Genomic DNA, 20,805 nt, shown 5'->3' with positions numbered 1-20,805 from the left:
TGCTGTGAAATTATCGGTAATACATTTCTATTTATCATAAATAATCTTTGAGCCTGTGGCCCCACAGTAAAGATAACGCTAACGGGCTCAACAGGGGCGGTGTTTGGAACACACAGTAACAGCTCTTCATCACATGAGAGACATTTGCTTGTGCCAGCCAATAATCAAATGAATTTCAGAGGCTTTGAAAAACCAAAGGAATGAAAAATCCTTCCAGGTCACACATGACAAGTATCCAGAGGCTCAGTGTGACAAGAAGACTCCTAGGAGAGAGAAGCAGAGAGATGGCCTAAAGCCAGGTGGTAGACAACATAGTTATCCACACAAACACACCCTGTGATTGTGCGTCCTCTCTCAGCTCTCCAGAGAGGAGCTGGTGTTCATTACTCTGCTCGCAAGGTCCTCTGTTGATGGCTCTTATTAAAATCATACAACAAATGAGGATAAACTGCAGGCTGTGATGAGCATAAAGCTGGCCTCATCTCCATCTTTTAATGTCTTGTAACAACCTCTCCAGATTTAAATCTCCCATCATCTCTCCATCAGACATTGAACCCAACATCATTTTTTTGTTGAATTGTTCTTTGTCCTTACAGATCGTCACTGTTTTCGCTACATAACCATAGCATATAATTCGCATCATTTTCATACTCATCAAACCAGTCAGTGACCATTTGTGCATTTGTATGTATCAGAATAAAGGTGATCGGTCTGAGTAACAGCATTCATTTGTACTGACCTGTCCCCCTGATGCAGTGGCAGGCAAACAAACTGACTTTCACAGTGTACATCAAAACCTTGACATACTTTTCACAAATCAAATGCTTATTTAAAGCATAAATATGAGCTGTCTGCCTTGTTCTGCACCGTTTGCTGCCATTTGAGCACAGCACTGAAATGAAGTCCAGTGACCCTTCCACATGAAAAACACAGAAATATTACAATAAACCTCATTTAAATGGAACAAGTAGCAGTTAAACTCAGACATAGTTGTGCTTCCACAGCTGCAGCCTGTTTAACCAGAACAGATTCGGGTCACGAATGCAAACAGCAGCGGAGTGCTGAGACATTCTTTTCTAAGGCAACAACGGCAACAAACAGTACCGTCATTCAACCACAGCAGACGCAGGCCACCATTTAACCTGTCTGCCTCTTTTGTGGGCAGAAGTTTCATTCTGATGCTGTTGTTGGATCAGGCAGTGTAAAATGATTTACTTTTATTGCGTAACCTGTATAACTGCTCCGGACTTTCACAATCATTCATACTCTGGAAAACCAACCCAAAGCAATGAACAGGAAGTGTGGGTCTGAGAAAGAAAAAAAAAATCCTTTCCCCTTCCTCCCCTACACACTTTCCTGCTCCATGGGCAATCTCTCCCACACAGTCTCTTCCTCTTTATCATTTACTCTGCACCTATCTCACTTTTTGTCCTCTCTGTGTTTCTCTCTGTACTGTTTTCACAGCGTGGTCTGAGTCAGTTTCCTTTCAAATACCTACGCTTGTTTTATTAGAGATTTGTTCTGTTCTTTCTCTGTTTTTTTTAGCACACCAGCCACTTCAGGCATGTGATCAATAAACTGTGTAAAAGCTCTATCACATCTCAGGAGCTCAGTGTGTTTACTAGACAAAGAAAAGGGAAATCTGACGTGTACTTTTAACAGGGACCATTGAAGTTTTTGAAGTGAACTTTCTTTCTGCTTCTGCTTTCTCATTGCATTTCTCCTCTGCCTTGTTTTTCTCCCGGGCAGCATTCAGTCAGTGTGTGTGTGTGTGTGTGTGTGTGTGTGTGTGTGTGTGTGTGCAGTGGAGTAAGAATGAGAGATACACTCACTCCTTATTTTATTACAGGGGGCATGATGCATGGTGTTTTCACAAAGAACTCTATTGATTTCATGTTAATGACATTACTATATGTGAAATGGGATTAAAGGGGACACAGGCTGCTCATTGACTGCACAAATTCATACCTCAGTGGTTTGAGTTTGCATGCAGAGGGACAAGAAGCACTCAAAAGTATCAATACTGTCTCTTTTTCAAAGTAAAAAGTCTTGGACTATCTCACTCTTACTGTGTTTTTTTTTTTTTTTCCCTCAGTAGACGCCATATGCACGCCTTCTCTAGACGACCCACTTTTGACTGGATAGACTCTACCGCCTCTATCTGTAGTCTGTGTTTACCCCCGGGTTTAAAAACGTGAAGTTCATCTCCTAACAAAGTGGTGCACACTTGGTTTTACTAGTAATCGTCCCGCAGACTCGGGTGAACATGTAGAGATGGATTTTATGAAGCTGTTTGGCACCGTTATCGCCGTTTTGTTCCACCCTGGATCCGCTTCTAAATTAAATGGTAAGGATTTACTTAGGATGATAGAAAAACACCATTTCCTAAGCGCTGCTGAGACATGTGTGTTTCATTTCTAAGGTAAGGCTTCCACTTTGTTGTTTTTAATTTTTACTTGTTTTTTTTTTTTTTTTTTTTTTTTTTGTGAAAGTTTGCATGTAGCGCAGACTCGTCGCACTGCGAGTCCTGTTTGTTTTTGAGGTCTGAGGGGTTTTCGGGGCTGAGAGCGGGCTCATCGTGAAGAGGATCATAATGATAAACAGACTGCGGCCGGGCTCGGCGCAGCAACACGTGATGTGGCGGAGAGAGAACAACAACAGGAGGAGTGTTTACGATCCCGAGCACTGATTTGATCACTGATTTGAAAGTCTGGAGGCCAAGTACTTGTTTTGATAACAACCTTTAATGCTTACTACTGATGTTGGACTAGTAGGAAAGCGACTGTAGTGCAAGCAGTGTCGATAACAACAGCATGCGTTGTCCTGTTAACCACACAGTTATGCAACTTACGCCCATATCCCTAAACTAGATTCATTTCACACTCATCTGTAAGGGGGGGGGGGGGGTAAAGAAATAGGAAATACTGCTCAGTTGCTCATTATTTTCAGTGGCCCACAGGTAGACATGGCTTTGTATTCAGGGGTCACAAGCAAAAAAAAAAAATGAAATGCCATCTGTGCCTTTAGACAATCAAGATTGACTGATTGCGAAAAGCCATAATTAACCCAGTCAGTCAATAATCAACCTACTCATTGTGCCACCCCAGCAAAGCACTGCATTTCAGACAGACTGTCTGTCACAGTGCACCATAGCATCAAGTCTGTTTTGAGTGGCACAAAACCAATATAGGGAAAAAAAAAAAAATCTTATTTAACCTCCTAAAAAAACCCCACTGTTTACACTACAATTTCACTAGTATATGGTTTACTCTACCCACGTTGCAGGGAAATGTGGGAAGCTTTTGGCAGAGCAATGCAACCCAAAAAAATTCTGGTTCCTAATTTGTCAGTGATACTGTAAGTTGTTTATAATCGTCTTGCCACATGGGCGCCACAGGAATCTTCAGAAACCACAAACCCTGCACCCATTATCTTGTTATCTCCCTGATGCTCACTTTGCTGTCCAGGCCAAAGGATCTGTCGGCGAGGGACAGAGCGGCCATGCTACAAGGTGTCCTACATCCACGACAGCAGGCGGAGGCTGACCTTTGAGGATGCCAGGCAGGCCTGCAGGTTGGATGGAGGCGAGCTGCTTAGCATTGAAACGGAGAGCGAGCAGCGACTGATCAAGAGGTTCATACAACAGCTGCAGGCTGGAGATGGAGATTTCTGGATTGGGCTCCGCCGTAGCCCACAGGGTGACAGGGCAGGGACCACAAGCCAAGGTTGCCCCTCGCAGTACTATTGGCTGGATGGAAGCAAGGCCAAGTTCAGGTCTTTCTCCTTTTTTTTTTTTTTTTTTTAAACCATTTCGGTCTTTACATATGAGTGCTTTGGCTGCACATACCAAAAGGGACACAGCACAGCAGAAAAAGGCAATGTCAGTGGAAAAACCCTGTTGTCAGTTGTGACTTAGAAATGGTTATTGGATGAAATGCTGCTTGTGTGGGAGTGATGGAAAGTGCACAGTCCTCTGCAAGAATTTGGAAATAAGAAATTCAAACTTAAAGTCAAACCGTTCATGTGATAATGTAAATTGTCCAACAGGAAATGTGAAAAAAGTCTGAACTTGATCATCTTATTTGCTGCAGGAACTGGCACTGGGATGAGCCATCGTGTGGTGGCGAAATGTGTGTGGTTCTCTACCACCAGCCGTCTGCACCACCTGACGAAGAAGGTCATTTCCTGTTCCAGTGGAATGACAACAACTGCAACTCCAAGAACAACTTTGTCTGCAAATACACAGAAGGTGAGCCGCTAGATCACAGACACTGAGCTGTTGTGCCTGGCTGTGCAGCACTGGTAATTATTTGGCACTCTTGGTTTTATTTGGTTCTTGAATCCACAAATTCTGAATCTGACCACTATTAAATTGTGGCAACAGCTGTTAATAGCTGGCGCTAAACGTGTAATGTACCGTTTTACACTGTTTCCCTGGATTACTGTAAAACTCTGTTCTCTGGCATACCCTAAAAGATATATCTGCCTGTGTTTAAGGTATACCTGATACCTTAAATATGCATTTTTGAATAAATCTATTGTTTTTCACTTGAGTACAAGCATGTCCTATAGTCCTTTAGTCCTTAAGCATATGTTTTACTCGAAACAATTTACTCCTCCTACTCAGGGCTGATTTTATTGAATTGATTAATTTTACAGCATTTTCTGCTGGTTCTTCCTTTTTTGCAGCTTTCCTTTTCTTTCTGTTTTTAATGTTCAGTGGTTCTTGGGCATACCTTTATGTATTTAATCTCTTTTTAATTAGTTCAGTGAAACATCATTGTTTGCATTATTTGAAAAACAATCTGACTGAATGATGTGAACTTGTGTCTTTTCCAGAAAAAGTACCAGTATTTACTGATGAAAGGAACACAGCACATGCAGGTACAACATGCACTTCATTGCCCCACACATGCTGTCCATGTATGCATGATGTTTCTTTGAGATACAGATAACAAGTGCCAGCATATGTGTTTATACTTAGATTAAGTGAAGTCAGACTAAACCACCACGCCACTGCTTTTTTTCACTTTTGGTGTGTACTTTCTCAGTTTCCTTTTGTGTAAATGAAACTCTAGTAGTAAAAATATGTTTTGTATATTCTGCAGCTAACATGTAGTACAGTACATGTATGATGTATTTAGACTTATTTAAGTATAGATGTTAGAGAAAAAATATTTAAAATGTTAAGAGGCATGAGATCATGCCATCTAACAACAAGGACATTTAAACAAGGAATTTTATATTAATAATAATGCATGGAATTATTATATACAATACTTTAAATATTTTAAACCATGCTCTAGTGCGTTTTGTTTTTTGTTTCTTTAGGTAGAAATCAGTTCACAATGGTTAATGGTTAGATAAGCAATGTCGTTAGACACAATTTATCTTGACATATTCAACTGTTTTCCGTTTGCTCCAGTTCCATCTCTGACGCCAAACTTATTCTCAACTACAGAAAGTGATGAGAGGATAAAAATAGTACTACCTGAATCATCAGGTAAGAAAATTATTTAGAAAAAAACCCATGTTTTATTTTTAATACTTAGGGTTAATGCCCTTTTTATTTTCAGGGAAACTACTAAAATCATTGTTTCAAGTGATGAGATAATCATGAGTGCCCTAAATATTCAGGATAAAGATCATGTTAAAAGTAAGTAATGTGCTTACTTTTTCAGTATCTCTCTCGGACAACACCCTGTACGTGTCCTACATCCTTTATGCAACTATTCCTGCTCTCCTGCTGCTGCTGTTTGCAGCTGCTGGCTTCTTCTGTTACAAACAGCATGCTAAGAGGTAAAAGCAGAACGGTGTTACATTAAAAACCACATTATGTACTTATCTGTTGTACTGCAAATATAAAACACTGTGTTTCTAGATGCAAACGAATAAAACCGCATACTAAGAGGCATTTCAGAAAAAATTGATATCCCTTTTGCAGAGGAAGTAAATATTTTTAAGTATTTTAAGTATTTTCTAGCGCTGGCCAATGCGAGCACACATTTCCATAGCATGTCCTGTATATAAGAGTATGTCTCTCTTTAGACGAGGTTGTAATGATGCCACTTTGCTCTTTAATGTCATCTCTTTCACATTCAGGAGGAAGACAGAAACAGAAAGCTATCCCTGCAGCTCAAAACCATGGGTGTCAACAACAGCTTCACCTTGCTCCCTACAAGGACCTTATGCCTTTAGTGACATTACCAAACTGCCGCACACTGCTCTGGACAGCAGCATGCCAATAGATATCATGGCAAAGTACTCCTGCGCGTCCTCCCAGGACTCCCACTGTGACTATGAGAATGTGCAATGCACGGGCAGGGAGAGCGGTTTTGTGACCAATGACATCTATGAGACCTGCAGAGCTCAAAGCCAGCACTGCAGCAGTCAGACTGGTTGGGTGGAAAACGAGATCTATGGATAACACTGTTGATGCCTATCTGGTCTCTGCAAGTGCCCATCAACCTCATAGCAGCGTAAGAATATGACCCAGCTGGACAGAGGAACACAATGTTCTCCATCTCTTCTCCTTTGCACCCTGCTGGTTACTGGTGTGGTGCAGGATTACTAAACAGGTGGCGTAGTTATTTGAACATAGATCTGTCTCCTGTGTGTATCTCCAGAGTTGCTTCCTGAGCCCCCAGCATTGCAAGTCATATTAATGCTTAATGCACAGTTTCACTTGCGTCAACTGCGACACTAAATTTAGGCCTCAAACTTCCCAGAATCGCGTGACTAGAGATTTCTGAAATTACCAAACAAATTGTGACTCACCGTGGCTTTGGGTTCAAGGGTAATAGATGGTGAGAATAGCAATATATTTCAGATCTGTTTAATACATTTTCTTATTAAAGAAGACGAGTCTACAGTTATGCTAGCAGCTTTGTGAGGCTGTTTCTATAGGCAGAGAAGTGTTTTGAGTGAAATGTGTCAACATGCTCACAAAGGCCAATGATAACCTGCTGACATTTAACTGGTATAATGTTTACCAGGTTCACCATCTTAGGTACATGTTTTTGCATGTTAACATTTGCTAATTGGCACTAAAAACTAAGTACATCTGAATCTATTGGGAATGCTATTAGTTTCGCAGGTATATGGTTATAAACCATAGTATTAAATAGAGGAAAAGTTAGTGGATCACCACTGTGATTATCCTCAGGGGGGCGTGAATGTGTACCAAATTTTGGCAGATCATCCAATAGTTGTTGAGACATTGGTGGTCGTGCTATGTCACTGAGCTACATTGTCTAGACACCATGAATGTCTAACTAAAATTATTATACCAATCCACGTATAATTGTTGAGGTATTTCACAGAAACATTTTGACTGGTTGGAGGCAATTGAGGAAAAGTGAGAAGAACATCAACATCATTAGGATTCATCCTCTTGGGACCTTTGATATCTGTACAGGTTTTTCTGGCAGTCAGTCTGGTAGTTGTTGAGATATTTCATTCTGGACCAAACTGGAGGACAGACCAAAAATTCTAATATATTTTAAGTTTATTTAATATATTTTATTATTAAGAAATTCATCAAACATATCAGTCATTCAGAAATCTGTTGGCAGTGTAAAGAACATTTGTTTTTATTCCACTTGATTTGAATAGTTATCTTCTATGCCCAGTTTTAACCATCATCTCTGACAATTTATGTAACAGCGGTATTGAGGCAAAGAGACATTTCTGTTATATTTGGCAGGGTGGATTACACATCTAATCCTGGGAATAAGTGCAAGTTTTGAGGACTCACACAAGGTTAGTCATCTTGTAAACAATCCAAAATTAAACTACTCAACCATTTTTCCAATAATGTCACCAGATATTATGAACCACAAGGACAAAAAGATTCTGTTGGCTCTCTTCTGCCGTGGAGTTGTCCTGTTCAGGGACTATTCTGACCTTTTCTGTAAACCTGAAGAGCGGTGTCAGCCCTTTGTAAGGCTTCCTGTTTGGACTCTGATGTCAGGGAACAGGACAGTACATGCGGAAACACTGATGACAGAACTCTGCTGACCCCAGTAAACCTCAAAGCTGTGCGCTTTCCCGACTCCATTTGACTGTGTGAGAAACTCAACCCTCCCGCTTATCTGACAACACAGACACTATTTAGGAGTGACCAGTTTTGGAAATTTCGTGGATTTATTCATCAGTGCTTGCTTGTAAAAGCATATGCCTGTCTTATAAATGTGTAAAAATACCATGGTTATTTCAGAGTATGTACTGAGTGGGCTGTTGGGTCTGTGTCTTGGAAAGATGTAGCAAGCTCAGTAAGGAGAGGCTGAGTGTGTTCTTGGAGAATGTTAGACAGGAAATGCCAAAAGCACATCTGGAACTCTTACATTCAGGAAGTCTATGCGTGACAGCAGAGGCCTTTGGAGCGCTGCTCTGCCCGCCTGCTTAGCAATCCACTGTTCTCTGTTAGGCTGTCACTGCGGGGGCTTAAGAGAACAACCATTGGGTGTGAGTGTTTGCTGTATCTCAAACATGACATGATTTGTGGGTGTCAAATAAAGTTTGGTTACAAGATGTTGTGGTTACATTCTTTATTTAATGATAGTATGACTGTATTTGTATTTTCGCAAGGGTGCAGTGGAGTGAGTTTAGATGTGTGTGGACGTGAAATGGCCCTTACTAAGGGTACTAACACTATTGCACAACAATACCACGACTTTTTAAATTGGAAATGATAGACTTTTGATACCAAGGCTCTGGAGTAGCCTCTTTGGTTGGTGGGGGGGGGGGGGGGGGGGCTAAGGTTAGGGTCGGGTTAAGGTAAGAGAGGAACACATATCAACAGGGAAAACAGACTTCACCTCCCCCAGGATCTACTCTTAAAGCCTTGGAATCCAACCCCAACCTAAAGGAAATGTGCAGCCGTGCTTCAATTCTCAATTTCTGCCAACAGATGGCGCTGTTATGTAGCTGGACAAAGTGTCTTTGTGGCTGATAAAATGTCTGGTTTCACATGAGGTCTTGCATGTTACATTATATAAGGGTAAATGTTATGATATATTACTTTACGATGCCGACGCATTCTTTCTGGATTATATCACCAAAAGCAGATACTCATATGTAATGTATTTTTTGTATGCATGGAGTGTTTTTTTTTTTCTTTTCTTTTTTGCATGTTGTTGTGTTTAAACATATTTTTTCCATTCATACTTGCAGAGAGCATTACTCCAAGAGAGTATGAGTGGCAGTTTCAGGCAGATATAGAAAGAATTTTAACCCTTTTCTGTTTTTTTTTTTTTTTCACACAAAAGCTTTTTAAACACCTGCAGGGCAAAACTTCAAAGTTACCTATGCGTGCAATCAAGGAGGGCAGACAAGCAAACAGATTTCAGAATAGCAATTTTACCGGCTGACGTAAGAGGTGGGTCTGGTTGTCCTGGCAACCAATTGGCACTGAAGTGTGGAGCGGCTCCGTGGCCCCGCCCCCTGTACAAATACCCCCATGGCTTTGACGTCAATGCACGTCAACCGGAGAACATGATGCCTCTTTGCAAGTCAACTCGTGTGCTCCGCGGCTGATAGAGGCACCTCCAGCTGAAATATTATAGCTGTATTGTATTGGAGAACCTGGTGTGACAGCCCCCGGGCTCGGCAAATGGCCTGCTTCGTATCGCCGCACTGACGGAGAGTGTCGCCACACGCTGGCGCTCAAGCTGACAGGGCGACACAGAAATCAACTTTGTCTGTTTTTGATGGACACGCTTCGAGCGGCGGCGGCGGCGGCGGCAGCGGCGGCGGCGGCAGCGGCGGCGGGCGGTTTGTTTTCCTTTCGTCTTTATCTGTAGCTGCTCAAGCAAAGCGAAGCGAGGCAAGGCAAGCCCGAGTTGAGCCCCCCGTGTGTCCCCTGCTCGTCTGGCTAACCTCCCACTCGTCCACAAACAGTCACATTCAGAACAGCATGGTCATGGCTGACAGTGTCCAGAAACCGCTGATCCGGGGTCCGGTCCGAGTGGGCTTCTACGACATCGAGCGCACTTTAGGAAAGGGCAATTTCGCTGTCGTGAAGCTGGCTCGACACCGCATTACCAAGACCGAGGTGAGTGTGTCGGTGGACTAGTTAGCCTCAAAGCTAACTTAGGCTACTGTTCAGCTGAGTTACATAACTTTTATGCACCAGTTGACACCCCAGATATTCACAGCAGATACCGAAATGCTGTCCACATCATGCACTAATAGAAACTTGGATCAGTGAAGTGCCGGCCGCTTGGCTGCTCTAGTGCGAGCAACAGCTGGTGTGTTTGGACACCATTGAACACGTTGCTCCTGTACCTGCAAGGTACTACTGACTGGCTGCACTTTCCCCCCCCCCCCAGCCAGCATCGCTGCCAGTAAGAGGTCTGACCACCAGTGCTGCTGGGAAACACAAACTGTAAACATGCATGCTTTATTTCCTATGCCGGACCAGCATCATACACCTGCACTCCTTGTGGTAATGACCCAGACATTGCCACAATGTACCAACTCAAGAGTCTGGCTGGTGTAAACATCCCTGTCTCTGTATCTGGGGCATGCAGCATGGGTCGGTGGTCCCGTTATGTAATCCAAATAATGATGTGATTTGGTGGTTTCTTGCGCCAGCAGTGCCAAGAGCTTTCTTAGGAGCAGGATATGCCAGCCAGAGCTCTGTAATTGGAAAGCAAAGAGTTCTGCACGCATGCATGCAGACGGCAATCAACTGACACTGCTCTGGGGTCTTCACTAGTTTGGAGAGGGTTTGATATTACAAACGCTGCACACTTTCTGGCAATGCAGCGTGAGCACAGAGAGAACAGGGCTTGGATTTGTCTTGAATGTACTCATAGTTTTTATGTCAGCTCTGTGCAGAGAGGCCTTTCTTAAGCAGTACCACAGAGTGCCATGACTTTCTATTGTAATGACAGAGACATAGGGATTTACTGTTAGGAGTGTGCTGGCTCTGCATGAAGAAGCGGTGTTGTGTGAGAGGGGGGGGGGGGGTTGAACAAAAAATAGGCCAGGAGACTTGTGAAAACACAGTTGCACACTTTGATCTTTGATCTTCAGAGCCTCCAACTGTTTGTCATTGAACGTGAGCAATCATACTGTACAGAAAAACAAAGATTTACGTCATCCAGGCAGGACCCCTGGTAAGTTTAATGAATAACAAGGCAAGAAAATGGCTTTTAAGACTCTTGTCATGTTAATCTAGTTAGTAAAGCCATCTGCATCCATGTAACACTAACAGGTACATGAATGCTGGTTTTCATTTCAGGCAAACACTACACCAGGTGATTCCACGGAGTACCTGAGTACCTCTCCCTCAGCCGGTGTGGTGTTTGGGTTGACTGAAAACATGCATGTTGGTGGTGGTTCTCAGGCCACTGGTTTGGTAGAGGTCACTCAGCCCCGGTCGGTTCAGAGAGCCACTGCAGCTGCTTGGCTCGGACAGATCCATGGCCGGAGCCAGACTGTTTGTTAGAGTGGCCAAGGTCAGCTGGAGAGGCGGGCTATCAACTTTATGTGATGCCATCTGCCTTGTGAATGTGCCAGCGCAAAAGAGTTAGCCTGGTGTGTGTGCGTGATGCAAACCAGGGTTTAATGATGCATTTAACAGCAGATCTGGTGTCTACCTGTACCTGTGTGTGCATAACCTAGATTTTCTACCCGTGGCTCCTGCGTGTTATACTTACCCATTCATCCCATTATGTGCATATTGCAGCTTGTGGGTTCACATAGTGCAGGCCCATTCCCATGTGGTCCCGTACATTTATCCATCCTCACTATACCATCGTCCTGCTTTTCAGCTCTCATTACTTTGTGTATAGGCAAAAATTCTCCTTTAACTCATTGTCCTCAAATGACCTTGTGCCAACAGAGTTCGTAAGAATTCTTATGCCGTTTGTGCGTGGGTGTGTGTATTGCTGACAATGTAATCAGTAAGCTGAGATCTTTTAATGTTAAGTACCCTGTAATCCCTCTCTAGTAGACCAGTCATTTTAAATTTGACGCCTTAGAGGCCTGGACTTGTAGCTGGAGTGCCATTAAAAGATTTGGATTTCTTTATAGGATTTAACGCCACATTGAATACCTGCCTGTTCTGTGTCACTGGGAAGGGAGATAAGAATTGGAAGTGTTACAAATATCAAAACACCCTTTACTGCACATCTTTAAGTGCTAACTACAAATAGACTAAAAAAGACTTAGTCGAAATGGGTGTCAGTAGGATGGAGGTAGCAGACTTCGCTTTAAGGTTAGAACCGAACACAAGCCTGTGTTCAGACTGACACGATCACTGCATGAAAGAATGCAACCCCCTTATGTATTTCAGTGATGCCACGGCATTGACAGGAGTAGGAATAGGAGTGCTTATGCAAAAAAATGCATGGTCATCTAGTGGAAAGTGTTGCACCTGGCTCAGCCTTTGCTGTAACACAATGACGTAAGCAGGCAGTGCACCTCCAGTCAAATACATGCAATCGCACATGCGTGGTAAAATACTTACTTATAATGCGAACACAGTAATTTATCTGATGATCATCAAGATAGGTGCTGTAATGATGGTCAATGTGATAAGTTTCCAGAGGAAAATTCTTTGTCAGAGACAGTATTATAAGCTGCTGTGTTGTGTTTTGGCATCTGATAATCTTTTACAGACTCGTGGATCTGCTTTCATGCATCCTGCTTTTTCATCTCACCTAGGACTACAACTGACAATTACTCTCATGATTGGTTACTGCAGTTTCTGAAATATGGCTTAATCACTTGGTGAAAAATATAATCACAATTTCAAAAAAGCCCAAGTAAACATATTCAGATTGCTTGTTTTGTCTAACCAACACACCAAAACCCCAGTAAATCAAGTTTACTAACAATGCAGATCAGTAAAACAAACAAATATTCACATTTATGAAGCTGAAACCAGACTTTTTTTTTTTTTTTTCTGCAATTTTGGCTTAAAATGATTATCAAAATAATCAACTAATCGATTCAGCTCCAGTCTGCAACCCAGTTTGTCTTGTTTTTTAACATAGCCCTGTTTTCAAACTTAGTTTCCAAGCTTGATCTAACAGTGGTGTGATTGGTGCGAGGCAAACTGGAGTCTCCGGTTGTTTACTCCTCCGGCTTGGCTTACAGATGCTTGGAGCACTTCAGATCACGCTGATGAAATGTTGTTTATGAGACCATGTGAAGGAGAGATGTTAATATTGCCTTGTTACCTACCGGACATCATTACTCAAAGCCATGAGTGTTGAAGTTGTGAGTGTGTGATTTACACATGTATGTGTCATTGTGGGCGTGTGTATATCCAGCGAGGCATGTGTTTGCCTGTGCTCTACTTTCATATGATATTTCTCAACATGACTCACATTTTAGATCTGTTTATGAAAGTTTCAGCACAAGCTGTATTTAAGTATTTATCTTGTGTTTCAGAAACAGTTATCTGCTCTCACAGCTGAAAAGAACACACTATTCTGTTGCTGCCTGGAGAATATTAAATTGCTGTCTGTGCTAGTGTTTGTGTGAGTGTTGAGAGGTGTTTCTTATTGCCCATCAAGTCTGATGAGTCCTAAGAATGATTCTGCTGTATGCTGTTGAGAAACTGACCGATTACAGCTGTATTGTTGATGCTCCATTATTCTGCAGGTGGCGATTAAGATCATTGACAAGACCCAGCTGGATGCTGTCAACCTGGAGAAGATCTACAGAGAAGTTCAGATCATGAAGATGCTCGACCACCCCCACATCATCAAGCTCTACCAGGTGAGTCTCCAGTTTCATTTCCTGTTATCTACGCCAGATCAACACCTTTTCCGGCCAACGTGCAGAATGTGGACAAAATTAATACCCTTTTTAGAAATACTCCTTTCCCCTCTCTGCTCTTCCTGATTTAGCCGATATCATGATTTTATCTGGACTGTCTCCCTGTAATTGCAATCTCTTTCTAAATTGTTATTCCCCATGTTGTAATGCTGTGTGATAATAAATGGTTTAATCTGGCTTTTGTTTTCTTCTTTTGTAATTGGTATGTTTGCATTTTTGGTCTTTTGCATGACAAGCTGTGCCAATCAAGAGATATTCTGGAGATTTATTTCTATCTTGCGTGCTTAGAGCTCACCTTTTCTTTGACCCATCTCATCACAACTCTTTGCAAAGATGTTAGGGGAATGTCAGCGTACTTTCTATATTTACGCCAGTTACTCCTGTTAGTATACCACACATAGGGATGTTTTTAAAATCAATTTCCAGTAACAAATGTGTCCATCTGCACACTTATTAACACTTATATACACAGTTACAAAAACAAGGAATGACTTATTTTAAGCCTAGAAAGTTAACCACCAGAACTAAGAGCAATGTTTCCAGATAAGTCTGTGACATTTGCCCACCAATGGCAAGAAATGACATATAAGAGAAAGACATAGTTCCTAATTTGTGGTTTGCTAACAATGTTTTTGAGTGATTAATGAAAAAAGAATACTTAGAAAGCACAGTTATTTGTTGGGGATATGATATTATATATTATCAGTTTCACTTGCCCAAAGAACCTACAGTATCCTGTGCTTGTCTCTGATGATGTCGTCAGCTGTGGGTTTAACACTGTTTACTGTTGATTCAGTTTTTTCCAGATCAGTTTTTAATGTATTGTGTCACTTGTCCTTGTTAGTTTTTCATTTTTCCTGAAAACAAAGATTGTCTGCTGTAGTGAACTGAGCTGAGTGACTTGACACGGTCAGCCATGTGTTTCAGTTTGGAAAAGGTCTTAATTAACCCCAGTCATTGAAAACTAGACAGGTTTGTGCAACAGTTGAATTTAGACCTCCGTCTGAAGTCTGACTATTAGTCACGTCTAATCCATAGTCAAAGTCTATCTTTGTGAAACCACTCCTGGTCAAAGAAGACCCTGCAGGGTGATACTGTCATAACGAAATATGCGTTGTAGTGTGGGCTCAGTGTCACATCTGTTGAAGGAGCCTAGATTTAGCTGTACCTCTGGCTAATCTGTGAACAAATCGGTTTTGCTGAACAGAATTTGCCGCTGCCACTGCTCTTTGTTGATCTTCTCTCCAGGTGCTTTAGCAGTCGGGGTGTTGAAGCGCAGGACCAATCCAGGTCATTTTCTAATGCATTAGCAAACAACTGCTGCCTAGCAGAACCTGCCACCACTGGATAGTTTAAGATATGAGAGCATAGTTAATGACTGACTGACACTCTTTGCTGTGTGCTTCTCTGTATGTGTTCTACACTTTGTGAAGGTGCTACTGGCCTGATTCAAACTAAATAATTTTAGTAGAGGATTATATAAATTAAATGTTTTAGTATTGTACTGGAAATTCAGATCTAACTTGTACTGCAGTGTCAGGCTCTATTTAGGCTGTGTTTTAAATCAGATATAGATGTGTTTCATGTCCACACTTTTTATTGACAGATTACTTGTAAAATGTAATATATAGGCCAGAACAAATGTGTTGCTTGTTAAAAAACACTATTAATTCTTGTCAGTGCTCCATGTCTTTATGGGACTTTGGAAAAAGTATTTACTTGAACATGGGAACTCACAGTGTCTTTATTTGCACAGTGATTTAGCTAAAATGACATAAAGCTAACATTATCTACAGTTACCTAATTTACAGTATATCTGCTATTAATCCCAAAATAATAAGTACCACAAGCAATGCTTCTGCTATTTCTTTGCCCACTGTGTATGACAAAAGCTGGAAGCACAGCTGCTTCAGTGATACAGTTTTGTTGATATGTTGGTGAAAGTGCCTCTTTGATAGATGTGGAGAGTTGATGTCTGAGGACTAGATCAATTTCAGTACAGCATCATTAAGTTGATAATTGGGTGATTGAGTTAAGTTAGAACAAACTGAAGGGTAACCAGTAACTACAGAATGATGCTAAGTGCCTCTATACACATTAAACTGGCTGTGTTCTCCTGGTTTATACATGCATAGACACAAAAACCACTTGGCAGTAAACTTGTCTTGTCCCTGCTCCCATAGACCTTTTTCACAGATGAGATTTTAACATATCACAGTAGGAAGAGCCAAGTGTAGATAATAAAATTAACAATGGCTGAATTCTATTTAGCTGCTTCAGTTTCAGGGTCCTGGTATTGTTCATGCTGGTTCACGGTCACACTGTCATTGGCTTACTGGGACACCTCGCTAATGTTATCAGTAATGTAATGTCTGCTGTGATAAAGGCCTAATTCCAGCTGTCTTTGTCTGTTTTTTCAATTCAAAAATGCATCACACACCATGGCTTAACTGTATACTGCAAAGTTGTCTATCATTGTTAATTCTTAAAATACATTTGTAATTGTAATAGGATTTCATGCAGCCGAAATTTGCTTTAAATTTTTCAGGCAAAAGAAGCAAATAATGACGCTCAGTGTCACTCTCAGTAGTGTCATGTGTGCTACAACCAGTTTTAGGGAAGTAAATCTTACAAATGTCATTTCCCTCATGCCACATTCGCACCTTTTTATAGTAATAGTATGCATGTCCAGCTGTGCAAGGAAAGTTCACATAAATTTTACAAGACTCAAAGTTAATTTTCTATAAGGACTTGTTCTGGTTGTTGCACTTTATATTTATGTTAGCTAGGCAAAAGGAAACTTCTTTTACTTAGTTACCACGATGTCTGATGCCTGGTACAAAATAGCATAACCACCGATAACAATTTTGTTACCGCAGTCGTATTATATAAGCCTTTGGGTCTTGTTACTTTGTTTGGGAAAGTAAATGAGTGTTCATTATCATTACACAACCATGTGGCAATGCTCCAGCTTTCTGCTGTGTTATTTTAGTGTCCACCATTATTTCCAACGGCCCATCCATCCAATCAGCCCAGGTCAATTAGTGATTTCCTTTCCAGTCTCATAAACTGTGATTGGCCCTGTGGCCCGGAGGGAAGCCCTCGCCAATGAAGACACACAGAGACACAGACCCAACTGTGGACCCCACTCTAGTTTGCCTGTTCTCTGTTGACCTTAGTCCATTTCACATCTTGTCATCATCTGATTCTCTTGTATTCACTGCTTTCCACTTCCTCTCTTATTCTAGACAGGCAACAGTCTCTCTACAAGTACAAAGATTTTTATCATTCAGAATTATCACTGGATATTGTTTTAAAAAACTACAAAATCACTCCGTCTTTTAGCACTTGGAAGTGATGCCAATACAAAATTAACGTGTAATTTGAATATCAATCAAGTTACAGGGAATCCTCGAATGAATTAAGGACGTTGGATGGATCATGACACAAAATCGATATTCTCTACACTATGATTAAGTCCCACATTGTTAAAACCATTAAAATAATTCAATTTAAATGTATAAATGATTCATTTACAGTCCTAATTAAAACAGGACCGCCATGTATCTTGTTAGTCCTCAGCTAGTGAGGTCCTCAGACCTACTCATCAATGTTATCTGTCTTTCTATTTTTGATTGATTTAACACTGACCTGTCTAATAAGCCAAGCAGTGATGTTATATTGTGTATTATATATTATATATTATTGTTGTTTTACTGTAGGCCTATTAATGTTACTGTTACTATTACTTTCATACAGTCATTGATCTCGATCACTTGTATTTAACTTGCTTCCTTTTTACAAAATGTTGTTGTTGTTGTTGAACTATAGTATTAATATGTTCTGTTGTAGATACCTTTAAATATACTTTTACCCTGAAGATGCTGCCTTGTGCAGTGTGCTTTGACAATGCTGTATTTGACAACGGTCATGTCAATAAAGCCTCTTTGAATTTGAATTTGAATGTATAACATGTTAAATATCACCCTTCGTGAAAGGCAGTGTCAGGACCTATGAAGTGGTAAACACCAAGTGCTTCAAACTATGAATTCTCCGCTTGTATTTGAATTTATAGCATGACAGACAGTTCATTCTTCAGTTATTCCTCCATAGCCGTTACTCACAACAGGGAGTCTTCTTTCTCTGGTTTCAGAAATACTGCATATGTATGACCTTCACTGAATGAAAGTAGTAGTTATCATTTTCGATTCAGTTGAAAGTCTTTTCCTGCTAAGCAGCTGTAAGCAGGTAATAGGAACAGATACGTTGCAGTCACATTGCCTACTGTAGGAGGGTCTGTAACACAAATATTCTGATTCTGTTGAACTTGGATGAAAAAACAGCTTAAGACAGCTAATATATTCAACGACAGACAACATGCAAAGCCAGTCAACATGGTCGTGTTAGCTTCCATCACAGCGAGAAAGATATCTGCCCTAAATTGAAAATAGACCGCTCTCAAAGTGGATATTTTATCTGTTCAAGCACAGGTTTAACTAATAACATTAATAACTGCATTCTACTCAGGTGTGCCAGTGCCAGGACCCTGCTACTGTACATGCTGGTTTATTGGCACACCTTAATGAAACAGAGCCATCGTTAATACTATTAGTTACACCTGTGCTTTTCCTGCTGCGACGAGTCAAAATGTCCGCTGTGAGAAAGGTTTATTTTCCTAAATTGGATGCTCATGCCGGGCTTAATTCATCAATCGGTTGTATTCCAGCTCAGAGAGGGCAAAATGTGTTTGTTACACAACCAAGGCCAACCAAAGTGGGGGGGGGGGGGGGACTGGCTTTCATTTCCTAAATCCATGAATCGGTCAGTGTAGCAGATGGAAAATTGATCATAAACAATGAGCGTGGGATTTCGAGTGTGAATGTCTGGCTTGCTGTGTCTGATTCATCCTCCCCTCTCCATCTGATTCTCCCCTCCGCATTTAATTCTATTCATCTCCTGAGTGTTTCTGTTTCTAAATCGGTTCTCCTCCTCCTACACAACACGGCACCGTGTGATGACTGTAAGGTTTTAAGTACCATTCAGATATACTCGGCAACACCAACTGCCCACCTCCATTCTCTTGCATGGTTACCATATTTAGACCCTGTGCCATTCATGCATTTTGTTTTGCTAATGACTTTGTGGGTGCCAGATGCTGCGGTTTAACCACAGAGTGAGCCTTGTGGACAGTTGTGCTATGTTTTGGTCATTTGTGTCTGTTGTTATAGGTCTCTTTTTCTAATTCTCTCTTGTTGCAGGAGACTTTTAATTTGGATTATCTGATGATGTTAAAGATGCAACATGGTCTTCTGTGTGTATTCACGTTGACTCTCCCACTCTTTTCTCCCCTCCCTCGGCCCCTGCTCCTTCGTCCTCTCCCTCTCTCAGGTGATGGAGACGAAGAACATGCTTTACTTAGTCACGGAGTATGCCAAGAATGGGGAGATCTTTGGTGAGTGATATTTTCAAGTACAAGATCAGTCTGACCTCAGTATATTACCGACACTGTCCCACCCAATTAATCTATATCCTCCCTGTATAAGTTGCACAAAAAATAAGCTCTGTTGCATCAGTAATTTTTTTTTGACAAACAGGGAAGTATCAAGGTTGTTGTGCTCTTAGCCTTATCCTGGCCCCAATCTCAAAGGTGACATGAGTGATGAAAATCTGAGAACAATGTCCCGATGTGGCCCTTGTCATGTGCTGCTAGTAATTGTGCTGCTAAAGGTGCTGACATAGTTTTCTTGACATATAAAATGACATCACTGTTGGCCTTTGACGGCCACAGAGAGGCTACCTCAAAGAGAAAAAGAGGTTTATTACTGCAGAATCACTTCTGTTCATTGGTTTACTGCTTAGATGTTCAGATAATGCAAGATAACAAGATTACTTTCTACCTGCTGACGAACAACCACGTCATTCCTCCATTTTCATTGACTGTTGCATGCCACTTAGATTAAATTCTGTACACTGTAAGTTACACTTTAGCTCTGCTTGCAGTATACATGCGGCATTGTAACAGAGGCTGTTCTTTACATTGAGAGTTTAAAAAATACATAAACTATAAGTTTAAACAAACAAAATACCCACACTGGCAAACGGATGCTGTCCCAATGAAATTATCATAATAAAAATACAAATAAAAAAAAGAAAGAAAACGATGAAGTAGACAACATCAGGATTATTTAAACACCATTATTGTTGATCAGCTAATCGATCAGTTATAATTGCCTCCCATAAAGAGATTGGGTCAAGAGGAAAATGCCATGACACAAGCTAAAGCTGCATGAAAACGTAATACTTTATTCTTGATTTCGTCAACAATGAAACAACCACTTGAAACAGTTTTCTGAAATTCACAGTATGAACCATGAAGACTCCAAAGACAGTAGTCTTAACAGGAGACCAGCTGGATTAAGTGCTAAGACTAAATACCTATCACATAGGCAAATCTATGATTTGTCAGTCTGAGGATCTTACATAATGACTTTTAAATGACTAAAAAAAGACCAGATGTTGAAGTTATGACTCATTTTGCATCAAGTGCAACACGCCTTGCTTTACTCATTTTGGACCATTTTGAACATTTGGGACAGATAAAAAATACGAGAAAATAAATTCCAGTCAGTCATTTACCAGGTTTTTTTGGGGACCAAAAAGGAAGTAGGCTCAAATGTGCCATGTAAACATCAAGTTTCCAAGTGGACAAGTTTTTTTTTGTGTTGTTGTTTGTTTTTGTTTTTTTGGGGTTTTTTTTTTACAGTACATAAGTATGTACGATTTTACACACTGTAACAGTCTAAAGTACAAATAAAGAGACTTGTGCTGGAAGGGACAGACAAGTCAGAACATAGCAAGAATAGTTCATAAAGATAACAAATTATCTTAGTCTGCCATAGAACCCCATGTGCTCTATCACTACTACACATGCACAACACACACTCAGTTTGTACAGTGTGTACATACTGCAGTCGCCAATCCAGTACACTGGACATGAGCCCAAAGAAA

The 20,805-nt window shown here is 41.0% G+C and overlaps 2 protein-coding genes across 5 annotated transcripts in view; both read left to right on the top strand.

Moving 5' to 3' along the window:
- Positions 1-2,020: 2,020 nt before the first annotated feature.
- laynb (layilin b) lies at positions 2,021-8,532 on the top strand. Of its 2 annotated transcripts, none has more exons than XM_071497411.1 (7): positions 2,021-2,347; positions 3,468-3,774; positions 4,092-4,249; positions 4,840-4,884; positions 5,462-5,503; positions 5,682-5,799; positions 6,103-8,532. In XM_071497411.1, exons 1-7 carry the CDS (start codon positions 2,275-2,277, stop codon positions 6,425-6,427), a joined length of 1,068 nt encoding a protein of 355 aa, XP_071353512.1. In that variant the 5' UTR covers positions 2,021-2,274; the 3' UTR covers positions 6,428-8,532. The 2 variants fall into 2 exon arrangements, with proteins under 2 accessions (XP_071353512.1, XP_071353511.1); XM_071497410.1 differs by having other exon boundaries at positions 2,032-2,347; positions 5,426-5,503.
- A 939-nt stretch (positions 8,533-9,471) lies between these two features.
- The window catches only part of sik2b (salt-inducible kinase 2b), a 42,438-nt gene continuing 31,104 nt past the window's right edge, over positions 9,472-20,805 (top strand). For 2 of the 3 annotated variants that reach the window (XM_071497408.1, XM_071497407.1), the window contains exons 1-3: positions 9,472-10,054; positions 13,621-13,737; positions 19,186-19,249. In XM_071497408.1, the coding sequence (XP_071353509.1) occupies positions 9,917-10,054; positions 13,621-13,737; positions 19,186-19,249 (319 nt within the window). In that variant the 5' untranslated portion in view covers positions 9,472-9,916. Of the gene's footprint in view, positions 10,055-13,620; positions 13,738-19,185; positions 19,250-20,805 lie in introns of those variants that run through there. The other variant, XM_071497409.1, reaches the window with a different exon arrangement.

The sequence above is a fragment of the Trachinotus anak genome, unplaced genomic scaffold (genome assembly GCF_046630095.1).
Source record: "Trachinotus anak isolate AG129_WGS33_773 ecotype Australia unplaced genomic scaffold, CSIRO_AGI_Tana_v1 ptg000014l, whole genome shotgun sequence".
In the NCBI taxonomy this organism is placed as follows: domain Eukaryota; kingdom Metazoa; phylum Chordata; class Actinopteri; order Carangiformes; family Carangidae; genus Trachinotus; species Trachinotus anak.
Note: the sequence above shows the minus strand (reverse complement) of the source record. Positions and strands in the feature narration are given on the sequence as shown.

Excerpts from the sequence above, each read along its gene's own strand:
- laynb (XM_071497410.1), top strand. The coding sequence starts at position 2,275 with ATGGATTTTATGAAGCTGTTTGGCACCGTTATCGCCGTTTTGTTCCAC. Across the intron at positions 4,885-5,425 it reads AAGGAACACAGCACATGCAG|TTCCATCTCTGACGCCAAAC; the intron begins GTACAACATGCA and ends CGTTTGCTCCAG. Across the intron at positions 5,504-5,681 it reads AGTACTACCTGAATCATCAG|TATCTCTCTCGGACAACACC; the intron begins GTAAGAAAATTA and ends TTACTTTTTCAG.